General features: G+C 53.1%; 1 protein-coding gene across 1 annotated transcript in view; it reads left to right on the forward strand.

Moving 5' to 3' along the window:
- Nucleotides 1–19,151, forward strand: part of LOC119957547 (ankyrin-1-like) — a 299,752-nt gene that overhangs the window by 210,630 nt on the left and 69,971 nt on the right. The window contains exons 14-27 of the mRNA XM_038785694.1: nucleotides 1,384–1,482; nucleotides 2,542–2,640; nucleotides 3,787–3,984; nucleotides 5,413–5,511; nucleotides 6,322–6,420; nucleotides 7,023–7,121; nucleotides 7,632–7,724; nucleotides 8,666–8,738; nucleotides 15,740–15,760; nucleotides 16,329–16,434; nucleotides 16,703–16,790; nucleotides 17,686–17,807; nucleotides 17,993–18,073; nucleotides 18,268–18,339. Coding sequence (XP_038641622.1) covers nucleotides 1,384–1,482; nucleotides 2,542–2,640; nucleotides 3,787–3,984; nucleotides 5,413–5,511; nucleotides 6,322–6,420; nucleotides 7,023–7,121; nucleotides 7,632–7,724; nucleotides 8,666–8,738; nucleotides 15,740–15,760; nucleotides 16,329–16,434; nucleotides 16,703–16,790; nucleotides 17,686–17,807; nucleotides 17,993–18,073; nucleotides 18,268–18,339 — 1,349 coding nt within the window. The remainder of the gene's footprint in view (nucleotides 1–1,383; nucleotides 1,483–2,541; nucleotides 2,641–3,786; nucleotides 3,985–5,412; nucleotides 5,512–6,321; nucleotides 6,421–7,022; nucleotides 7,122–7,631; nucleotides 7,725–8,665; nucleotides 8,739–15,739; nucleotides 15,761–16,328; nucleotides 16,435–16,702; nucleotides 16,791–17,685; nucleotides 17,808–17,992; nucleotides 18,074–18,267; nucleotides 18,340–19,151) is intronic.

Genomic DNA, 19,151 nt, shown 5'->3' on the forward strand with positions numbered 1-19,151 from the left:
GCAGACTCGATGGGCCGAATGGCCTCCTTCTGCACTGTAAACTCTATGATTCTATCGATCCCTCAAAGTTGCCACCCAGGTTGACGAGGTTGTTCAGAAGGCGGATGGTGTGTTGGCTTTCATTTAAAAAAACATTTTTTATTCCCCTCCCTTTTCACATTTTCTCCCACATTTACACCCGCCAACAATAAACAATAATCAGTAACAAATGTCTCAATCCCCATATCAATAACAACGATCCCATCTTCCCACCAAACCCCAAACATAAACAAATGGCAAAAAGGATTCAGGGATCACCCATAGTCACCATTAACACATACAGACCCTCTACCCACCAACCCTCCCACCCACCCACCTCCCCCCAACTAATGTTCGATGTTATCCAGTTCTTGAAAGTGCTGAATGAATAACGCCCATGAATTGTCGAACCCCTCCATCCTTCCCCTCAGTTCAAACTTAACCTTCTCAAGCGTCAAGAATTCCAGCAGGGCCCCCCGCCAAGCCAGGGCACAGGGTGGAGAGGCCGCTCTCCATCCCATCAGGATCCGCCTTCGGGCGATCAACAAGGCGAAGGCTACAACATCTGCCTCCGCGCCCGTTTCCAACTCCGGCTGGTCCGACACCCCGAATGTGGCCTCCTGAGGGCCTGGGTCCAGTATCACATGCACCACTTTAGAGATTACCCTAAACACCTCCTTCCTGTAATCCTCCAGCTTTGGACAGAACCAAAACATATGAACGTGATTAGCGGGGGGCCCCCCAGCAAGGTTCACACACATCTCCTACTCCTTCAAAGACTCGGATCATCCCCACCCTACATATTCCTCAATTACCTTTTCCATTTTTGTCACAGAACCCTTGGTTCCCCCAAAATTTCCACATCTAATTTCCACCCCGGCCTCTGCGCTACCCCCTTCTCCAGCACCATATCCACCCAATGCGGAGCGTGATCTGACACAGAAATTGCCGAGTATTCCGACCCCTTAACCCCAGCCAGCGAAGCCTTCCCCACCACACAGAGAGTGGTGGGTGCGTGGAACGCACTGTCAGCGGAGGTGGTGGAGTCAGAGTCATTGGGGACATTTAAGCCACTCTTGGACAGGCCCGTACCAGCCTCCCCGAACAGGCGCCGGAATGTGGCGACTAGGGGCTTTTCACAGTAACTTCATTGAAGCCTACTTGTGACAATAAGCGATTTTCAATTAATTTCACGTGGACAGCAGCAAATTGAAGGGGTGTAGGTTCGATTGATGCTAGCTGAGGATAACATTGTAGGCCGAAGGGCCTGGAGTCTGTTGTACTCCTGTACCTTTTATGTTCTAATATGGTCAGCTTGTGGCGATGGGTTTAACCGTGTCTTGTTTTCCGCCTGTCTGTTCACAGAAAGGATTCACCCCTCTCCATGTCACTGCGAAATATGGGAAAGTCCAAGTGATGGAGCTTCTCCTTCAGCGAGGCACCGATCCCAGTGCTGCAGGAAAGGTAATTCCCAGGATCCACTCCGCCTCTTTCAGAGGCTGGGGCTGGTCCCGGATATTCTTCCGGGAGAAGCGGGAACAGTCGGTCGCTCCCGGGTTGTAGCTGGGTGGGAGGTGTGTGTGAAGGCGAACACCCAGACGTAGCAGGAGATGGAATCGCTGAACGTTTCGGAAGGTAGCTGGGATGGGGAAGCAGTGGGATCCCCTGTGTTCAGATAACTCGAGAAGGGTCTGACAGCAGGGAGGGCCGTTAAACCCACCAAATCGTCAGCGCATCCATTGAAGTATTGTCCAACTTTGCTGTCAATGATCCGACACAGGTTGACTCGTAAAATCCATTAAAAATTAAAATGATTCAAAATCAAAACATGGTGGTCAGCACGGCTGCCTCACAGCGCCAGGGACCCGGGTTCGATTCCCCGCTGGGTCACTGTCTGTGTGGAGTCTGCACGTCCTCCCCGTGTGTGCGTGGGTTTCCTCCGGGTGCTCCGGTTTCCTCCCACAGTCCAAAGATGTGCAGGTTAGGTGGATTGGCCGTGCTAAAGTGGCCCTTAGTGTCCAAAGATGTGTAGGTTAGGTGGATTGGCCATGCTAAATTGGCCCTTACTGTCCAAAGACGTGAAGGTTAGGTGGATTGGCCGTGCTAAATTGGCCCTTAGTGTCCAAAGATGTGTAGGTTAGGTGGATTGGCCGTGCTAAATTGGCTCTTAGTGTCCAAAGACGTGTAGGTTAGGTGGATTGGCCGTGCTAAATTGGCCCTTAGTGTCCAAAGATGTGTAGGTTAGGTAGCATTACAGAGATGGCGCGGGGGTGTGGGTTGAGGTTGTGTCCTCCTCTGGAGGGTCGTTGCAGACTCGATGGGCCGAATGGCCTCCTGCACTGTGGGGATCCTCCGATTCTGTGACAATTGGTTCTGATTGGCTTCAAGGAGTCGGAGTGTTTACTGAACCAGTCAGAGCGCACACGGAGCAATGGTGGTTCCATTTGGATGTCACCGTGAAAGGTGGGGAGGGAGGGAGACCGACTTTACCTTCCACGCTCACTCTGCTTTGTCCCCCCGCAGAACGGACTGACCCCTCTCCACGTGGCCGTTCACCATGACAACCACGAGTGTGTGAAGCTTCTCCTCAATCACAGCGCGTCTCCGCAGGCCGCTGCTCGGGTGAGTACCCTTCAGCCGCAGGCGCGGGAGGACAACAGCTTGGACCAATCACGGCACCCGGGGGGCTCTGCTGATGAACTCCAGGGGGGAACGCATTGCTTCGTCTCATCGTGTTGGTGGGGGGGGGGGGGGGGGGGGGGGGGGGGGGTTACCACACCCAAGGTGAATAAAGGGTTCAATCCCACCCCTCCCGTGATTGCCGACGGGAATACCCCTGGCAGAGGATGAGTGGAATCCAGGAGGGGGCACAGAAAGAAAAAGGGTGGGATGGGGGCGACGTCGCTGGACTGGTAATCGTGAGGCCCCAGACTCCTGCTCAGGGGCCACGGGTTCAAATCCCATCAGGGGAGCTGGTGGAATCTGTCTCGTTATCCTCTAGGCGTAGCATAAGCGGCTTCCATGTGGTGCACTTGACTAAAGGAAGGCTCAGACTTGGAGATAGCTTCAACACGTTTATTAAACTATTTACAATTCTCCTACTCGGGCTCGCCGCTACTGTTAATCCTACTATAGCTACTCAGACTGACGAACCAGTCTGCTACAATCCACGTGGTGGGTGTGATGTTGAATCAACCCTGTGTCTGTACTCACTGAGTGTCTCCACTGGAAAGAGGAAGATCATGTGTGCAGTGCCCCCCTGTGGTAGTGTCACCTCTGTGTGTATCGTGAATGCTCATTGGTCGTGTCTTATCTAACTGATCTATTGGTTGAGTGTCTGTGTGTCATGTCTCTGGTGCTCCCTCTAGTGTCTAGCTGGTCTACGTGTATTTACATTAACCACTTGTGTATCTACAGTGATGCATATCACCACAGAATCCGAATTGGATTCCTAAATCTGGCATTGTCGCTAATCTCAGGAATGGTGACCATGACGATTATCATCGATGGTTGTAAAAACCTATCGTGTGTGTGTGTGGATCGGGGGTGGTAGTGAAGTGATTAATCGCCAGGTTTCCAGCCAGCAGACACTGTCCACAGTGCCAGATGGACTCGACACCGCCGGCAAGGAGAGAACAATGGAGATTGTTGGAGATTGAAAGCTCCACGTTGAACCCATGGGTGAAGGTGCTGTTTGCTGATTGATTTCACTTGACTGCTCAAACCCATTGGTCACGACGCGCGTGTGTGTGTTTGCGTTGCTTTCAGAACGGCTACGCACCGCTGCACATCGCTGCCAAGCAGAACCAGACCGAGATTGCCAGGAGTCTCCTGGAGCATGGGGCCTCTGCCAACACCGAGTCCTTCCAGGGAGTGACCCCCTTACACCTCGCAGCCCAGGACGGCCACATTGACATGGTCACCTTACTCCTCGACAGTGAAGCTAATGTCAACCTGACCAGCAAGGTGAGACGGTGAAGCTGAATTAGACAGGGAGGGAGTTCTCCGAGTTAGACCCAGCGACAGCGAGGAAGCGGCCCATAGATTTCCAAGTCAGGATGGCGAGCGGCAATGTGCGTCGGGGGTGGAGGGGGTGGGTCTGAACACCTTCCCCAACCAACAACCATACACCAACATGGCTTCCACACACGCTTCCCCAATCCCACCTCCTCCGCTCGCGATCCCACCTAAACTAACCTCCCCCCTCCCCCCCGGCCGAAAATCGCCACCTCTGGACTCAGAACCACCTGTACCTTCAATACCGTGGACATGACATCGGCAAATCCTTCCCAGAATCCCCTGAGCTTCGGGCATACCCAAAACATGTGGGCATGATTCGCGAGCCCTCCCGCACACTGCCCTCACCTATCCTCCACCCCTTCAAGTAAAACTGCTCGTCCGGGCCCCCGTCACGTGTGCCTGTTGGGCCGTTGGACTCATAGCTGAATGAGGCTGACGGCCTTTGATTCAACCACCTTTCCAGGTTGGACAGATTTCCCCGGTACCGGAGAAAATATTACCCACCCTTCACTAGCTGCCGGTCAACCTGGGCCTGTCCCCAGGATGCGAATGGAGCTATTTCTGTCTTACACCCAGACCTCTGCCGACACGTGGGCAGCACGGTGGGGTTAGCACTGTTGCTTCACAGCTCCAGGGCCCCGGGTCTGATTCCCGGCTTGGGTCACTGTCTGTGCGGAGCCTGCCCGTTCTCCCCGTGTCTGCGTGGGTTTCCTCCGGGTGCTCCGGTTTCCTCCCACAAGTCCCGAAAGACGTGCTTGTTAGGGTGAATTGAACATTCTGAATTCTCCCTCTGTGTACCCGAACAGGCGCCGGAGTGTGGCGACTAGGGGCTTTTCACAGTAACTTCATTGCAGTGTTAATTCAAGCCTACTTTTGACAATAATAAAGATTATTTTTATTGTGATTATTTTATGGCCCAGTATTATGGGCAAAGCCTTAATTTTATGACTCCGAGCGGGCTTTCCAGCTATTGAAACGACGCCAACTTTATTTGGAAATTATAACTTTAGCGTCATAAAATTAAGGCGGATTGTGCCCGTAATACAGGGCCATAAAATGATTATTATTATTATTTGGCAAGCTTCGGCCTTTTCCCTGGTTTGTAGTTGCCTCGAGCGGGATGTCAAAGTGCCATTGGGAAGTCGGACAAGGAAGTTGTCCTGGCGTCCGAGTGAATATTTATCCCTTAACCCACATCTCCTATTTTTGTTTGGAAGAGTATCCGATTGGTTAATTGCTGTGCCCACGCGATGCCAGAGACGGACGTTTTCCAAGTATTTCATTCGCCCGAGTGCTTGCGGGAGGCGCTACGTACATTGGGGTTGCCGCGCTGGCCAATTGTCACGCTCTTCTGCTTTGTCTCATTTCTCACAGAACGGCCTGACACCATTGCACCTGGTGGCGCAGGAGGACCGCGTGCCTGTCGCTGAATTACTCGTCAATCACGGGGCGTCGGTGGAACCAGAAACCAGGGTAATGGCCACATTTGGTGTTCTCGCCCGGGCAGCGGACAGGGCGGCAGGGGCGGGCTGTCAAGTGGCCAAAACGCCGGGGCGGGAGAAAGGTCTTGGGGAAGTTGGGAATGAAGGGAGGGAGAATAGTTGCCTTCCCTCGGGATCGACTCCATGCTGCCTACTCTGAGGGGTACTAAATGAGGCGTCAGAGGGAGTGGGACGAGTACAGCTGATGTTTGACAAAGTACCAGAGTGGGCTTGTTAGCAAAATAGAAGCCCCTGGAAGGAAAGGGGCAGACACAGCTCAAATAGAACATTGACGAGGTGTGATGAATATCGGGGTTTCATACATATTGTCTTCTGTGTAGTTGGTGCAGTCATGGTTAAAAGACTCGGTTACTGTGTGTTTGACTGCTGCAGTCACGTTTTAAAAAAAACATTCTGGTTTGAAAGACAGCCAGGCTATTTGGGAGCCAGAGGTGCAATTAAAGCATCATAAAAGTTGAGGCGAATGGATTTTTGTTTATGTGAAGAGGGGCTATCTGCAGAGTAGTTAATTCGAGCCACGTGTGTTCAGCTCAGCAAGACGGGGCACAGGTCCAGAATCTGCGGATTTCACGCCCGTCCTCGTTGGCCGAAGGGCAAAGAGCCAGGCGGCATCAACTCGAGAGGGGAGGCAAAACAAAAGGAATGGAAGGCGGCGTGAGGAAAATCCCCCCCCTAACACACAGCGGGCGGTTCGGGTGTGGGATGCGTTGCCTGAGGGTGTAGTGTAGTGGAACAGACCAGAGGAACTGTGAAAAATAAATGGTTCCTCTCTCGATTGCAGAGTGGATACACCCCACTGCACATGGCCTGTCACCACGGCAACATCAACATGGTGAAGTTCCTCCTCCAGAATAAAGCCAATATCAATTCCAAAACCAAGGTACGGCCGTTTTCTAACCTAATTCTGTGAAATGTGGGTGGAGGGTGCAATCGCATCTGGGGCGGGGTTGAACGTAATGCATTCATGGACAGTGGCAATGTGACAGCGCTGTGGTAATGGGGCCAAATGGCTCAACGGGTGTGCAGGCAGATTTCAAAGCCACCATATTTGCGAGGGGACTTAAAATGGCAGCTGGACCCCATGAGGTCAGGGGTCACGGAGATCCAGACAAACCTGTTGGCGGGCGACAGATCGAGGGTTGCGAGGGGGAAAGAGACCATTGATCCTGATGGAGACAGATCGAGGGTTGCGAGGGGGAAAGAGACCATTGATCCTGATGGAGACGGGAGTCTGAAAGGTTCCAGATCGCTCTTCCTCTTCCTGGCCCACAAGGAGTGCTATAAAAGACAATTACCCCCAATGCACGGCCTCCTTATTCTGGCCCATCGTGGGAGGGGGAGTTGATGGCTGCAAGCAGAGGGAATTGAATGGGAGGTAGAAGCCAGAAGGGAGGGTGGAGGTGGTCACAGGAGCAGGCAGAGTCCGATGGCTGTTCCATGTCCAGTGTAGTTTGCGTGTTTGATTGTTCTGTCTCTCCATAGATTGGATACACGCCCCTTCACCAGGCCGCCCAGCAAGGGCACACAGACATTGTTAATCTTCTTCTCAAACATGGAGCGTCGCCAAATGAAACCAACGCGGTACGTTGCCGGACGCTTGCCATTTACTGTGTTAGCCATGACGACATTGAATTAACGTGTACACGCAGACACACACAGACGCACACACATGTCCACATCCACACGCGGTGACTGAATGATTCTGGGAGTGAGACTTACTGATAAATTCAACTCCCTCACGTTGTGAGAGCTGACTGGGCCAGTCTGTACGTCAATCGGTCCCACGGCCACTTTGATGCCGGAGTTAGAATATTCCAGACCTGGGATGAACGCAGACAGAAATCCCGGACTTGGTGCTTTTTCTGACTCCCCAGTGGTTGACGCTAGTGGGGAGCTGGGCTACAGAGACCAGAGGGCTTGTCCGTTCTGACAAGGCCGCACTCTGTAATGAAGCAGTGAGTTCAGGAAGCAACGAAGCAATGACAGTTGACAGTTCCTTGTCAGTTTGGAAAGCTCTTGTTAAAGTGTGCTGGTTTTGATCACCGATTCTCCCTGTGCCGTCTGCTGAGTCCTGTCCCGGTTCATTTTCAGAACGGCAGCACGCCGCTGGCTATTGCCAAGAGGCTCGGCTACATCTCGGTGACGGACGTCTTGAAGATGGTTACCAATGAAGCCATAAGCACGGTGAGATGTGATCTGGACCGGCTCAAGCAGGAGCAAGATGTCAAGTCTAATCGCACCCTGCCCGGTCTGTGTTCAATTAGTTGGCGGGGTCTGGTCTGGGATTGTAACAAATGTTGGGGTCTGGTCCGGGATTGTAACAAATGTTGGGGTCTGGTCCGGGATTGTAACAAATGTTGGGGGCTGGTCCGGGATTGTAACAAATGTTGGGGGCTGGTCCGGGATTGTAACAAATGTTGGGAAATGGTCCGGGATTGTAACAAATGTTGGGGTCTGGTCCGGGATTGTAACAAATGTTGGGGTCTGGTCCGGGATTGTAACAAATGTTGAGGGCTGGTCCGGGATTGTAACAAATGTTGGGGGCTGGTCCGGGATTGTAACAAATGTTGGGGGCTGGTCCGGGATTGTAACAAATGTTGGGGGCTGGTCCGGGATTGTAACAAATGTTGGGGTCTGGTCCGGGATTGTAACAAATGTTGGGGGCTGGTCCGGGATTGTAACAAATGTCGGGGTCTGGTCCGGGATTGTAACAAATGTTGGGATCAGTGAAAACTCAGAAAGGCATGAGCAGAGACATCTACAAGGTGGTCCGAGACATTTGAAACTCCTCCGGTTCCCCCCACCCATCCACCTTAATTTCTTCAACAGAATCAGTGCTGTTGATAAAGAAAAGTTGTTCAGTTTCTTCAAGCTGGGTGGGAGAATCGCCGCTCTTCACGCTGCCTTAAAGGGGGAGTACGTGAATGGTGTCATTCTAAACTCGGAGACTGTATTCCAGGCCCCTCCCCCATCCGCGTGTTTCTGAGGGGTGTGCTGTTCCCCGGTCACAGGGGTCTCCCTCCGCCTGTCAACGGGATTTCCCATTGAGAGGGAAGGCATGTTCTCGACATGAAATAAAGATGTCCCAGTCAGATTAACAAGCCCTGTCTTTGCCTTCCTGATAGACTATCGCAGAGAAACACAGACTGAGCTTTCCTGAAACAGTGGATGAAATCCTGGACGTCTCGGAGGATGAAGGTGAGTGAAGCCCCTGCAGGTGACATGAAGAACACCCTGGCACAGTGGTACGTTCTGTAAGGGGGCGCGCACAGGATTTACCCTCAGGCAGTCAAAACAATTTGCTTACTGACCTCCCTGAGCTGTATTCAGCCAGTAATTGTCTGATTATTTTCAATATAAAGGTGCCTCACCTGATCGAGTTTGGAAGGGTGTTTTGAAGGGATTTCGGACACTGTTGTAAAACCTTTGTCTACTCTGTTTCCTTTATAATTCCTGTCCTGACTGCCTTTGATCTACGGTCTTCTTGCTAGCAGCTACAACACTGGGATTTTTTGTTCTTTTCTGCTTTAGCTATAGACTTTGGACAAACCGAAACAACCCTGGTCTAATGGACTAGTCAGGACTTCCCCTTTGGCTTCTGTGGCGGAGACCATCACGTCAGTTTGGTGGACTTGGCAAGCAGCCAATCGGTGAATCTGAAATTCTGAACCACCTCCCGCTGTTGCTTGCGATTGGTGGAAACGTTCAGAATCTTCCGGAACGCTGGTGCAGTGGTTACCACTGCTGCCTCACGCCACTGAGGTTCCCGGGTTCGACCCCGGCTCCGGGTCACTGTCCGTGCAGAGTTTGCACATTCTCACCGCGTCTGCGCGGGTTTCGCCCCCTCAACCCAAAGATGTGCAGGTTAGGTGGATTGGCCACGCTAACTTGCCCTTTAATTGGGAAAAAATGAATCGGGCGCTCAATTTTTTTTTGAAGAATCTTCCGGAAGAAAGGCTGGTCACGTGATGCGCTCCATTTTGTCCGGAGTTTTGGGAGAAGACACAGGCTAGGAAGCAGCCGGAAGGCGTTCTCTCTCTTCGCTCTCTCTCTACACTCTCTTTGCCAGGTGATTTAAAAACTCCTAGTCAGACATCTGACGGCAGTCCAGTTTAACATAACAGACAGACATCAGTCAGAACTGTGACGGGATCTTCCGGAACGGAAGATTGCAAACGGTTCCTTACCAGGTCTGTGATTCTTTTATCCTCTGTCTGAATGGCTGAGAAGAAACCCAAAATGAGAACATAGAACATAGAACAGTACAGCACAGAACAGGCCCTTCGGCCCTCGATGTTGTGCCGAGCAATGCTCACCCTACTCAAACCCACGTATCCACCCTATACCCGTAACCCAACAACCCCCCCTTAACCTTACTTTTTAGGACACTACGGGCAATTTAGCATGGCCAATCCACCTAACCCGCACATCTTTGGACTGTGGGAGGAAACCGGAGCACCCGGAGGAAACCCACGCACACAGGGGGAGGACGTGCAGACTCCACACAGACAGTGACCCAGCCGGGAATCGAACCTGGGACCCTGGAGCTGTGAAGCATTTATGCTAACCACCATGCTACCCTGCTGCCCACAGAGCAGAATTCTGTGGGAATTCTATAAAGAGAGAGAACTCTGTTTATAACACAGCCGGTGTTTCCGCACCGAGATCCGGCAAACACAAAACACTGCATGATTTTCAGGTTCAACGTCCCAGCGATATCTCAGGGCGACGGAGGCTCCACCTGGTGGTCGGAGGGTCGGAATTGCAATTTGCTGAACCTCCTGTGCAAAGCTCCATCTGGTGGTCAAAGGACAGAATTGCACCAACCTGAATCTCTCCCAGAAACCAATTTCCCAGAAGGTCGCATTCGTCGAAGACCAGCGCCTCCAGGCGCCACACCCGCAGCAACGAAGATTAATCTCAAACCTTTTCCTTCCATTCCCGTTATTCTAACCCGTTTCCCGTCTCTTCCCTGTTTTTTGTGTGTGTCTGGGTGGAGGGTGGGACGGGGTTTTGGGAACAGGTAGACTAGTAAACCCTTGATAAGTTCACCTTTTACTCTTATAAAGAAACAGTTTGTTCATATTTGACTTATAAATCTTGTGTCTGCAACTCACTGGAGCAGTCCGGGGCTAATGATCTCAGGAAAATTATTGGCGAATTCACTTCTGTTGGCACTCTATGGGGCTGGAATTGACCGCGCATTCACTCAGCGTGTCGTCACGAGGATTTACCACAATTTAGACCCCCCCCCCCCCCATCCTACACCAAGACAAGGCCCAAAGATCCCCTCCCTGGAATTCAACAAGCGAACCCTGAGTCACTTTGGCCCTGATCCAATCGTCAGGATCCCATTCGGCCCATCGAGTCTGCACCGACCCACTTAAGCCCTCACTTCCACCGTAACCCAATAACCCCTCCTAATATTTTTGGTCACCAAGGGCAATTTATCACGGCCAATCCACCTAACCTGCACGTCTATGGACTGTGGGAGGAAACCGGAGCACCCGGAGGAAACCCACGCAGACACGGGGGGAGAACGTGCAGACTCCGCCCAGACAGTGACCCAGCCGGGAACCGAACCTGGGACCCTGGCGCCGTGAAGCCGCAGGGTGAAGCAACCGTGCTGCGCGTTTTACCACTCTATCAGCCATCCACCTACTCCAGCCCGTGTCAACATCCTTTAAATGTCTTGTGGCTCCTCTGAACCTCCGTTTGAACCTTTCCACTCCACACTTGGGTGGCTGGGCCGATCAGAATTCATACCGTTCAGCCAATGTTCCATTTGGGATCATGGCTGCTGCCTGCTTATGATTGGCTGGACACCGACCATTTTGTCATCATGGTCCTTCGATAGTCCCTGGGCGATCTGCCTCAACACTGGACAGTCCATGAAGCAGCGACACCAACTCGCCTTGCTCCGAGACCTTTGCTGGACTAGGGTTTTTGATTGGGGCACTAAAGTGCCGACGAGTGCATTGCATGGCTGCCAACAATGAAGCCACCCTGACGGTTTGCGAGGACCCCGTTCCGAGACGTGCTTCTCCGGATGAGGCCAGCGGCTGGTCCCGGGTTCTCATTCCAGGTTTGGTCCTCGGGGAGGATCGATCAGTTTCCATTCTGGTCGCGGTCTTCCACAAACTCCCTCACCACGTTTGTCGAATGTGACGACTTTAAGCTTGAAACCTGCTTTGTTCTTTTGGCCGGAGCATCCATTTCCATTTGTCATTCGATGAACTCTGCGGCCCCCCCCACCGACACGCACGTTTTACTCACCTTAGAAATCGATGCAGGCGGGCAATATGGGCCCCGTTGTCAAGTCAGCAGCATTATCTGGTCCACCGAAAGGAATGGGGTCTTGCAGGCCCTCAGAGTTCCCCGGGTAGTCAGGGCCAGGACACAGGGTAGTAACCTGGCACCCAGGTGTTGTGTTCTGTGAAATGGCCGTTGTAATGATGTAAACAGAACATCTAATTGATTAACTAGAAAGATGATTTGTTAACAAACATGTGGATAGATAACTAGCAGATTACTGTACATACTGGCTACTAAATGAATTCAGTGAATTCTCCTGGAACTACCGAAGTGCAACTATCCTCTTGCTACCAATGTCGGGTAGATCCAGTCACATGATGGATGTCTGACGCCACCTGCTGGTCGGAGGTCATACCAATGACTATGTATAATGATTGATAAACAACTATAGACATTTATTTGTACGTGCATGTCACCACACCAGGCACCTTGGCACTGCCAGACTGGTACCCGGCCAGTGCCACTTAATAGGGAAGAAAGATGTTTTCAAAAAAAATTCTGTGTGTGTCCGGGTGTGTGTGTGTGTGTCTCCGGGTGTGTGTGTGTGTCCGGGTGTGTGTGTGCCCGGGTGTGTGTTTGTTCGAGTGTGTGTGTGTGTGTTAGAGTGTGTGTGTGTCCGTGTGTGTGTGTCCATGTGTGTGGTGCGTTTCCGAGTGTGTGTGTGTGTGTGTGCGTTTTGTGGTGCGTTTCCGAGTGTGTGTGTGCGTTTCGTGGTGTGTTTCCAAGTGTGTGTGTGAGTTTCCGTTTGTGTGCGTGCGTTTCCGTTTGTGTGTGTGTGCGTTTCCGTTTGTGTGTGTGTGCGTTTCCATGTGTGTGTGCGTTTCAGAGTGTGTGTGTGCATTTGAAATGAAAATGAAAATGGCTTATTGTCACGAGTAGGCTTCAATGAAGTTACTGTGAAAAGCCCCTAGTCGCCACATTCCGGCGCCTGTCCGGGGAGGCTGGTACGGGAACATTTCTGAGTGTGTGTGTGCGTTTCTGAGTCTGTGTGTGCGTTTCTGAGTCTGTGTGTGCGTTTCTGAGTGTGTGTGTGCGTTTCTGAGTCTGTGTGTGCGTTTCTGAGTGTGCGTGTGCGTTTCTGAGTCTGTGTGTGCGTTTCTGAGTCTGTGTGTGCGTTTCTGAGTCTGTGTGTGCGTTTCTGAGTCTGTGTGTGCGTTTCTGAGTCTGTGTGTGCGTTTCTGAGTGTGCGTGTGCGTTTCTGAGTGTGCGTGTTTGTGTGTGTGTGTGTGTGTGTTTCCAAGTGTCTGTGTTTGTGTGTGTGCATTTCAGAGTGTGTGCATTTCAGAGTGTGTGTTTGTGTGTGCGTGCGTTTCAGAGTGTCTGTGTTTGTGTGTGTATTTCCAAGTGTTTGTGTGTGTCTGTGTGTTTCTGTGTGTTTCTGAGTGTGTTCCCGAGTGTGTGTGTGCGTTTCAGAGGGTCTGTGTTTGTGTGTGTGTTTCCGAGTGTGTGTGTGTGTGTGTGTTTCCGAGTGTCTCTATTTGTGTGCGTGTGTGTGTTTCCGAATGTGTGAGTTTCCGAGTGTGTGTTTGTGTGTGTGTGTCCGGGTGTGTGTGTGTGTCCGGGTGTGTGTGTGTGTGTCCGGGTGTGTGTGTGTGTCCGGGTGTGTGTGTTTCCGGGTGTGTGTGTGTCCGAGTGTGTGTGTGTCCGAGTGTGTGTGTGTCCGGGTGTGTGTGTTTCGTGTGTGTGTGGTGCCTTTCCATGTGTGTGTGGTGCCTTTCCATGTGTGTGTGTGTGTGTTTCTGAGTGTGTGTGCATTTCCGTGTGTGTGTGTGCGTTTCCGAGTGTGCGTGTCCGAGTGTGTGTGTGCGTTTCCGAGTGTGTGCGTGCGTTTCCGAGTGTGTGCATGCGTTTCCGTGTGTGTGTGTGCGTTTCCGAGTGTGCGTTTCCGAGTGTGTGCGTGCGTTTCCGAGTGTGCGTTTCCGAGTGTGCGTTTCCGAGTGTGTGCGTGCGTTTCCGAGTGTGCGTTTCCGAGTGTGCGTTTCCGAGTGTGCGTTTCCGAGTGTGTGCGTGCGTTTCCGTGTGTGTGCGTGCATTTCCGTGTGTGTGTGTGCGTTTCCGAGTGTGCGTTTCCGAGTGTGTGCGTGCGTTTCCGAGTGTGTGTGTGTGTTTCCGAGTGTGCGTTTCCGAGTGTGTGCGTGCGTTTCCGAGTGTGCGTTTCCGTGTGTGTGTGTGCATTTCCGTGTGTGTGTGTGCGTTTCCGAGTGTGCGTTTCCGAGTGTGTGTGTGCGTTTCCGAGTGTGTGTGTGCGTTTCCGAGTGTGTGTGTGCGTTTCCGAGTGTGTGTGTGCGTTTCCGAGTGTGTGTGTGCGTTTCCGAGTGTGTGCGTTTCCGGGTGTGTGTGTGCGTTTCCGAGTGTGTGCGTGCGTTTCCGAGTGTGTGCGTGCGTTTCCGAGTGTGTGCGTGCGTTTCCGAGTGTGTGCGTGCGTTTCCGAGTGTGTGTGTGCGTTTCTGAGTGTGTGTGTGCGTTTCTGAGTGTGTGTGCGCGTTTCTGAGTGTGTGTGTGCGTTTCAGATTGTGTGTGTGCGTTTCAGAGAGTGTGTATGCGTTTCTGAGTCTGTGTGCGCGTTTCCGAGTGTGTGCGTGTGCGTTTCCATGTGTTTGCGTTTCCGACTGTGTGCATGTGTTTCCGAGTGTGTGTGTGCGTTTCCGTGTGTGTGCGTTTCCGTGTGTGTGCGTTTCCGAGTGTGTGCGTGCGTTTCCGAGTGTGTGCGTGCGTTTCCAAGTCTGTGCGTGCGTTTCCGAGTCTGTGCGTGCGTTTCCGAGTGTGTGTGTGCGTTGCCGAGTGTGTTTGTGCGTTTCCGAGTGTGTGTGTTTGTGTGTGTGTGTATCTCCGAGTGTGTGTGTGCGTTTCCGAGTGTGTGTGTTTGTGTGTGTATCTCCGAGTGTGTGTGTGTATGTGTGCGTTTCCGAGTGTGTATCTCCGAGTGTGTGTGTGTGCGCGTGTCCGAGTGTGTATCTCCGAGTGTGTGTGTGTGCGCGTGTCCGAGTGTGTGTCTCCGAGTGTGTATATGTGTGCGTTTCCGAGTGTGTGTTTCCGAGTGTGTGTGTGTATGTGTGCGTTTCCGAGTGTGTGTGTGTATGTGTGCGTTTCCGAGTGTGTGTGTGTGTGCGTGTCCGAGTGTGTGTCTCCGAGTGTGTGTGTGTGTGTGCGTGTCCGAGTGTGTGTATCCGAGTGTGTGTATGTGTGCGTTTCCGAGTGTGTGTCTCTGAGTGTGTGTGTGTGTGCGTGTCCGAGTGTGTTTTTCCGAGTGTGTGTGTGTGTGCGTGTCCGAGTGTGTGTTTCCGAGTGTGTGTGTGTGTATGTGTGCGTTTCCGAGTGTGTGTCTCCGAGTGTGTGTGTGTGTGCGTGTCCGAGTGTGTGTATCCGAGTGTGTGTGTGTGTGCGTGTCCGAGTGTGTGTATCCGAGTGTGTGTGTGTGTGTGCGTGTCCGAGTGTGTATCTCCGAGTGTGTGTGTGTGCGCGTGTCCGAGTGTGTGTGTGCGTGTCCGAGTGTGTGTCTCCGAGTGTGTGTCTCCGAATGTGTGTGTGCGTGTCCGAGTGTGTGTCTCTGTGTGTGTGTGTGCGTGTCCGAGTGTGTGTCTCCGAGTGTGTGTGTGTGTGCGTTTCCGAGTGTGTGTCTCCGAGTGTGTGTCACCGTGCTGGATATTGGCACGCATACCTGCCGCAGAAGAAGCAGTTGTGGAAAGTGTTGGTGATGATGTGAGGTGTGTGCCATTCACTGGTTGGCAGGAACCTGGTGAGAACCCTGACTGCCCAACAAGATGTGTCAGGAATTCACCTCTCTCAGGACCCGCTGACTTTGGTCCGCATTTTAACAAGGAAACTGCAGCGGGAATTGTGTGTGCTGTGGTGAAGGTCTAAATGCTCGTCCTCTTCCTTTTCAGGCAACCCCCACACTGTCCTAGGTACGAGTTTGCTTTTCTGCTTCAAATACCCCATCATTGTGCCAAATGCGACTCGAATTGGGGGCGAAACAAAATTCCATCCCAGGCTTACCCCATGCTGAGTCCGATGTGAATAACCCATTCCTCTCCATGCCATCACCCGCTGTGTTCACATTCCTGTCCACTTCGCCCTCCCTCCAGCTTTGGGAAGTTCCGATGTGCTGCTGCCATTTCAGCTTGGGGAAGGTAGGGGGCGGCGGGCTGGGGGTTGGGGGTGCGGAGATTAAGCGGCCGTCAGTGGAGGCGGTTTTTAACTGGCGTAGTTGTGACGTTGCTCTGCGACACGTGTGGACGGGACTGAGCTCCACCCAGGAACTGCTTCATTTTGCGCATGTTGATCATCTTCGCAAAGGTGCGGGGTGGGGAGGGGGTGAAAGGGGGGCTTTGACCATCAGCTGACCAACTCATCAAAGCAGCTTATGGGATGCCCAGCAGGCGACGACATGGCTGGGGCAAGGACTGCATCTCTCTCCATTTTGCAGGGGCCTGAGAGTGGGCGATCAGTGACCTCTTGACCTTTGATCCTCAGGGGAAGACGTCCTTGGCGGGGACCCGGGCAAATACCTGAAACTGGACGACTCGAAGGAGCGCGAAGATGATTTCTTGTCTGGGAGGAAGGCCACTGACTTTGATGTGTAAGATTCATTGGGTTAATCGGGGGGGCGGCGGGGGGGGGGGGGGGGGGGGGGGGGGGCACGGCACGACGTGGCTGACCTGTCGGCGCACGACTATCTGAGTCATTGACCGCCTGCCGCCGTGTCTGTGCGACCCAGGGGAAGAGACGAGACCCGCGTCCGCAACAGATCCTGCTTCCCAGAAAGGGGGAAAAATGCGGGGTCGGATTTGTAGCTGGCCGAGACCGAGGGGAAAACGTTTTGCTTTGTGTTTGTCGTTTATTTCCAGGTCTTACTCTCCCGCCGTGCACCGGATGTCATTTGCTGCACCAGAGGTCATTACTGCAAAGGACCAGGCCACAATCCAGGCACAGCAGGTATGGCGCCAGTGTGGGTACATTTGTCCAGTGTCCTTGGGCAACGGGATCAGACTGCTGGGGTAGGTAAACCCTCGCGTGTATCCGCCCCACCCGGATAGTCCCACCCTCGGGTCTCTCGAATAATATCTGCTCCCTCGCCGGGTTGACAACCTTCCCTTGAAGTTGTCGAGCGGCAGACAGAGGCGCACGTTGGTCTGCCAAATACCAGAGCGCTGAGATGTGGGTCCGTGGCCCACACTGCATACTGACTGGGACTTCATCTCAGTCATGTTTCAGTGGGAGCTGTCACAGGCCGGAGCCAGGCCTGTTCCCACCAGAGTGGAAGAAAGAACCGGGGCAAATACCTTTCGAGTCTTGGTGGCTGTTTATTGCACAGTATTGTTTATTGCAGTGTGGACGGCACGGCGGTTAGCACTGCTGCCTCACAGCGCCAGGGTTCAATTCCGGCCTTGGGTCACTGTCTGTGCGGAGTCTGCACATCCTCCCCGTGTGGCCGTGGGTTTCCCCCGGGTGCTCCGGTTTCCTCCCACAGTCCAAAGATGTGCGGGTTAGGGTGGATTGGCCATGATAAATTGCCCCTTGGTGTCCAACGGTTACGGGGATAGGGCGGGGGGGGGGGGAGTGGGCCATGGGGAGGGAGCTCTTTCAGAGTCGGTGCAGTGCAGACTCAGTGGGCCGAATGGCCTCCTTCTGCACTGGAGTGACTGTGTGATCTATGATTCCGAAACGTCGGGAGCTCAGTGGGACGTGGATGGAGGAATCACCACGCATATCGCCCCAGGAAATTGCCAAGTCCCTGCACCTACTCCGTGGGGAATGCGATGGACGGGACTGATTTGAATGACCTGTTGCCACTCCCAGTTTTCCTAATGTCTCCTCCTTCTGTGGGCAGCAGCAGCAGCAATATTCCATCTCCGTCTCCCGGGACATTGACGAGGATTCCTTCACACCCAGCAGCCCGGCCACAGAGACGTCCGACAACATCAGTCCGATCGCCAGTCCGATCCACACCGGGTAAGTGCGGGAGACGTGTTTTGAGTGCCCGCCAACGCTTGGCATTGCGTTTTTCCGGCCTTGTTAGAGAACGGCATTCTCGCCAGTCCGTGTCCTCTCCAGAATCTCTGGGGGGAGTGGGGGCTGGAGGAAAACGGGTGTGGAGTTCCTCACAGAGCGTCTCTCTCTCATTTTATTTTCATCAGTGAAGCCACCACCCCAGCTCCTGAAATGTTCGACAGTACAGACTCCCTGGATGGTCCCAGTAACAGCACTGCCCTCCCTGGGTAAGTGGGATTGGAGGGGAGATGTGCAGGTTACCCTGTGCAGGTTACCCTCCCTCACTCTTTCTCATTCTGTGTCGGTATTACTGAAGGTGTTCTCAGAGGTTTCCCTCTTCAGGGAAACAAGGCCTGAGAGGAATGTCAACACTTTGCATCTCTCTCTCTCTCTCTCCCTCTCTCCTTTTCTGTTTTATTAGCCTGTCCACCAGCAGTCCAGCTGTGGAAGCATCCCATAATATCACTCCTGTTGCAAACCCGATCCGGGGCGGGTAAGTGAGGCAAAAGTTGCAGGCGGCCAGTCTGATACTGTGTTTTTTTACTCGAGCACTTTCCTCGCCTTGCAACTTCACTCCTCTCTCTCTCTCTCCCTCTGCCTCTCCAACCTCCAGCTGTGAGGTTTATTATACCCTGTCGGCATTGCTGAGATTATATCACCTCAGTCCAGATTCCAACGCTGCATCGCGCAGGGCACTCTGGGGGCAGGGCCTGGGGTCACAGGGCACCCTGGGAGCAGGGCCTGGGGTCACAGGGTGCACTGGGAGCAGGGCCTGGGGTCACAGTGCACCCTGGGGTCAGGGCCTGGGGTCACAGGGCATCCTGGGGTCAGGGCCTGGGGTCACAGGGCACCCTGGGAGCAGGGCCTGGGGTCACAGGGTGCACTGGGGGCAGGGCCTGTGGGGTCACAGGGCACACTGGGAGCAGGGCTTGAGGTCACAGTGCACTGGGAGCAGGGCCTGTGGGGTCACAGGGCACCCTGGGAGCAGGGCTTGAGGGGTCACAGGGCTCACTGGGGGCAGGGCCTGGGGTCACTGGGCAGATTGGAATACAGGTCTTCAGGGACCGAATGCAAATACAGAGGCTGAGGTGAAAGTCCACTTGGGGAGCAAGTGCTAAGGTCATGGGAGGTGTTTGAATGGCTGGAAATGCAAATTTGAATGATGAGCTGAAATTGTGATGCAGGGACACCTGTCAGTGTTTGATTATTAAACAACCAACCCAGTTGCTCGTTGTCAACGTGTTCAACCATGAGGAGAAGTTGGATAGACTAGGCCTTGTGTTCATTTGGGTCTATATGATTGAG

Source organism: Scyliorhinus canicula, chromosome 26 (genome assembly GCF_902713615.1).
Source record: "Scyliorhinus canicula chromosome 26, sScyCan1.1, whole genome shotgun sequence".
NCBI lineage: Eukaryota > Metazoa > Chordata > Chondrichthyes > Carcharhiniformes > Scyliorhinidae > Scyliorhinus > Scyliorhinus canicula.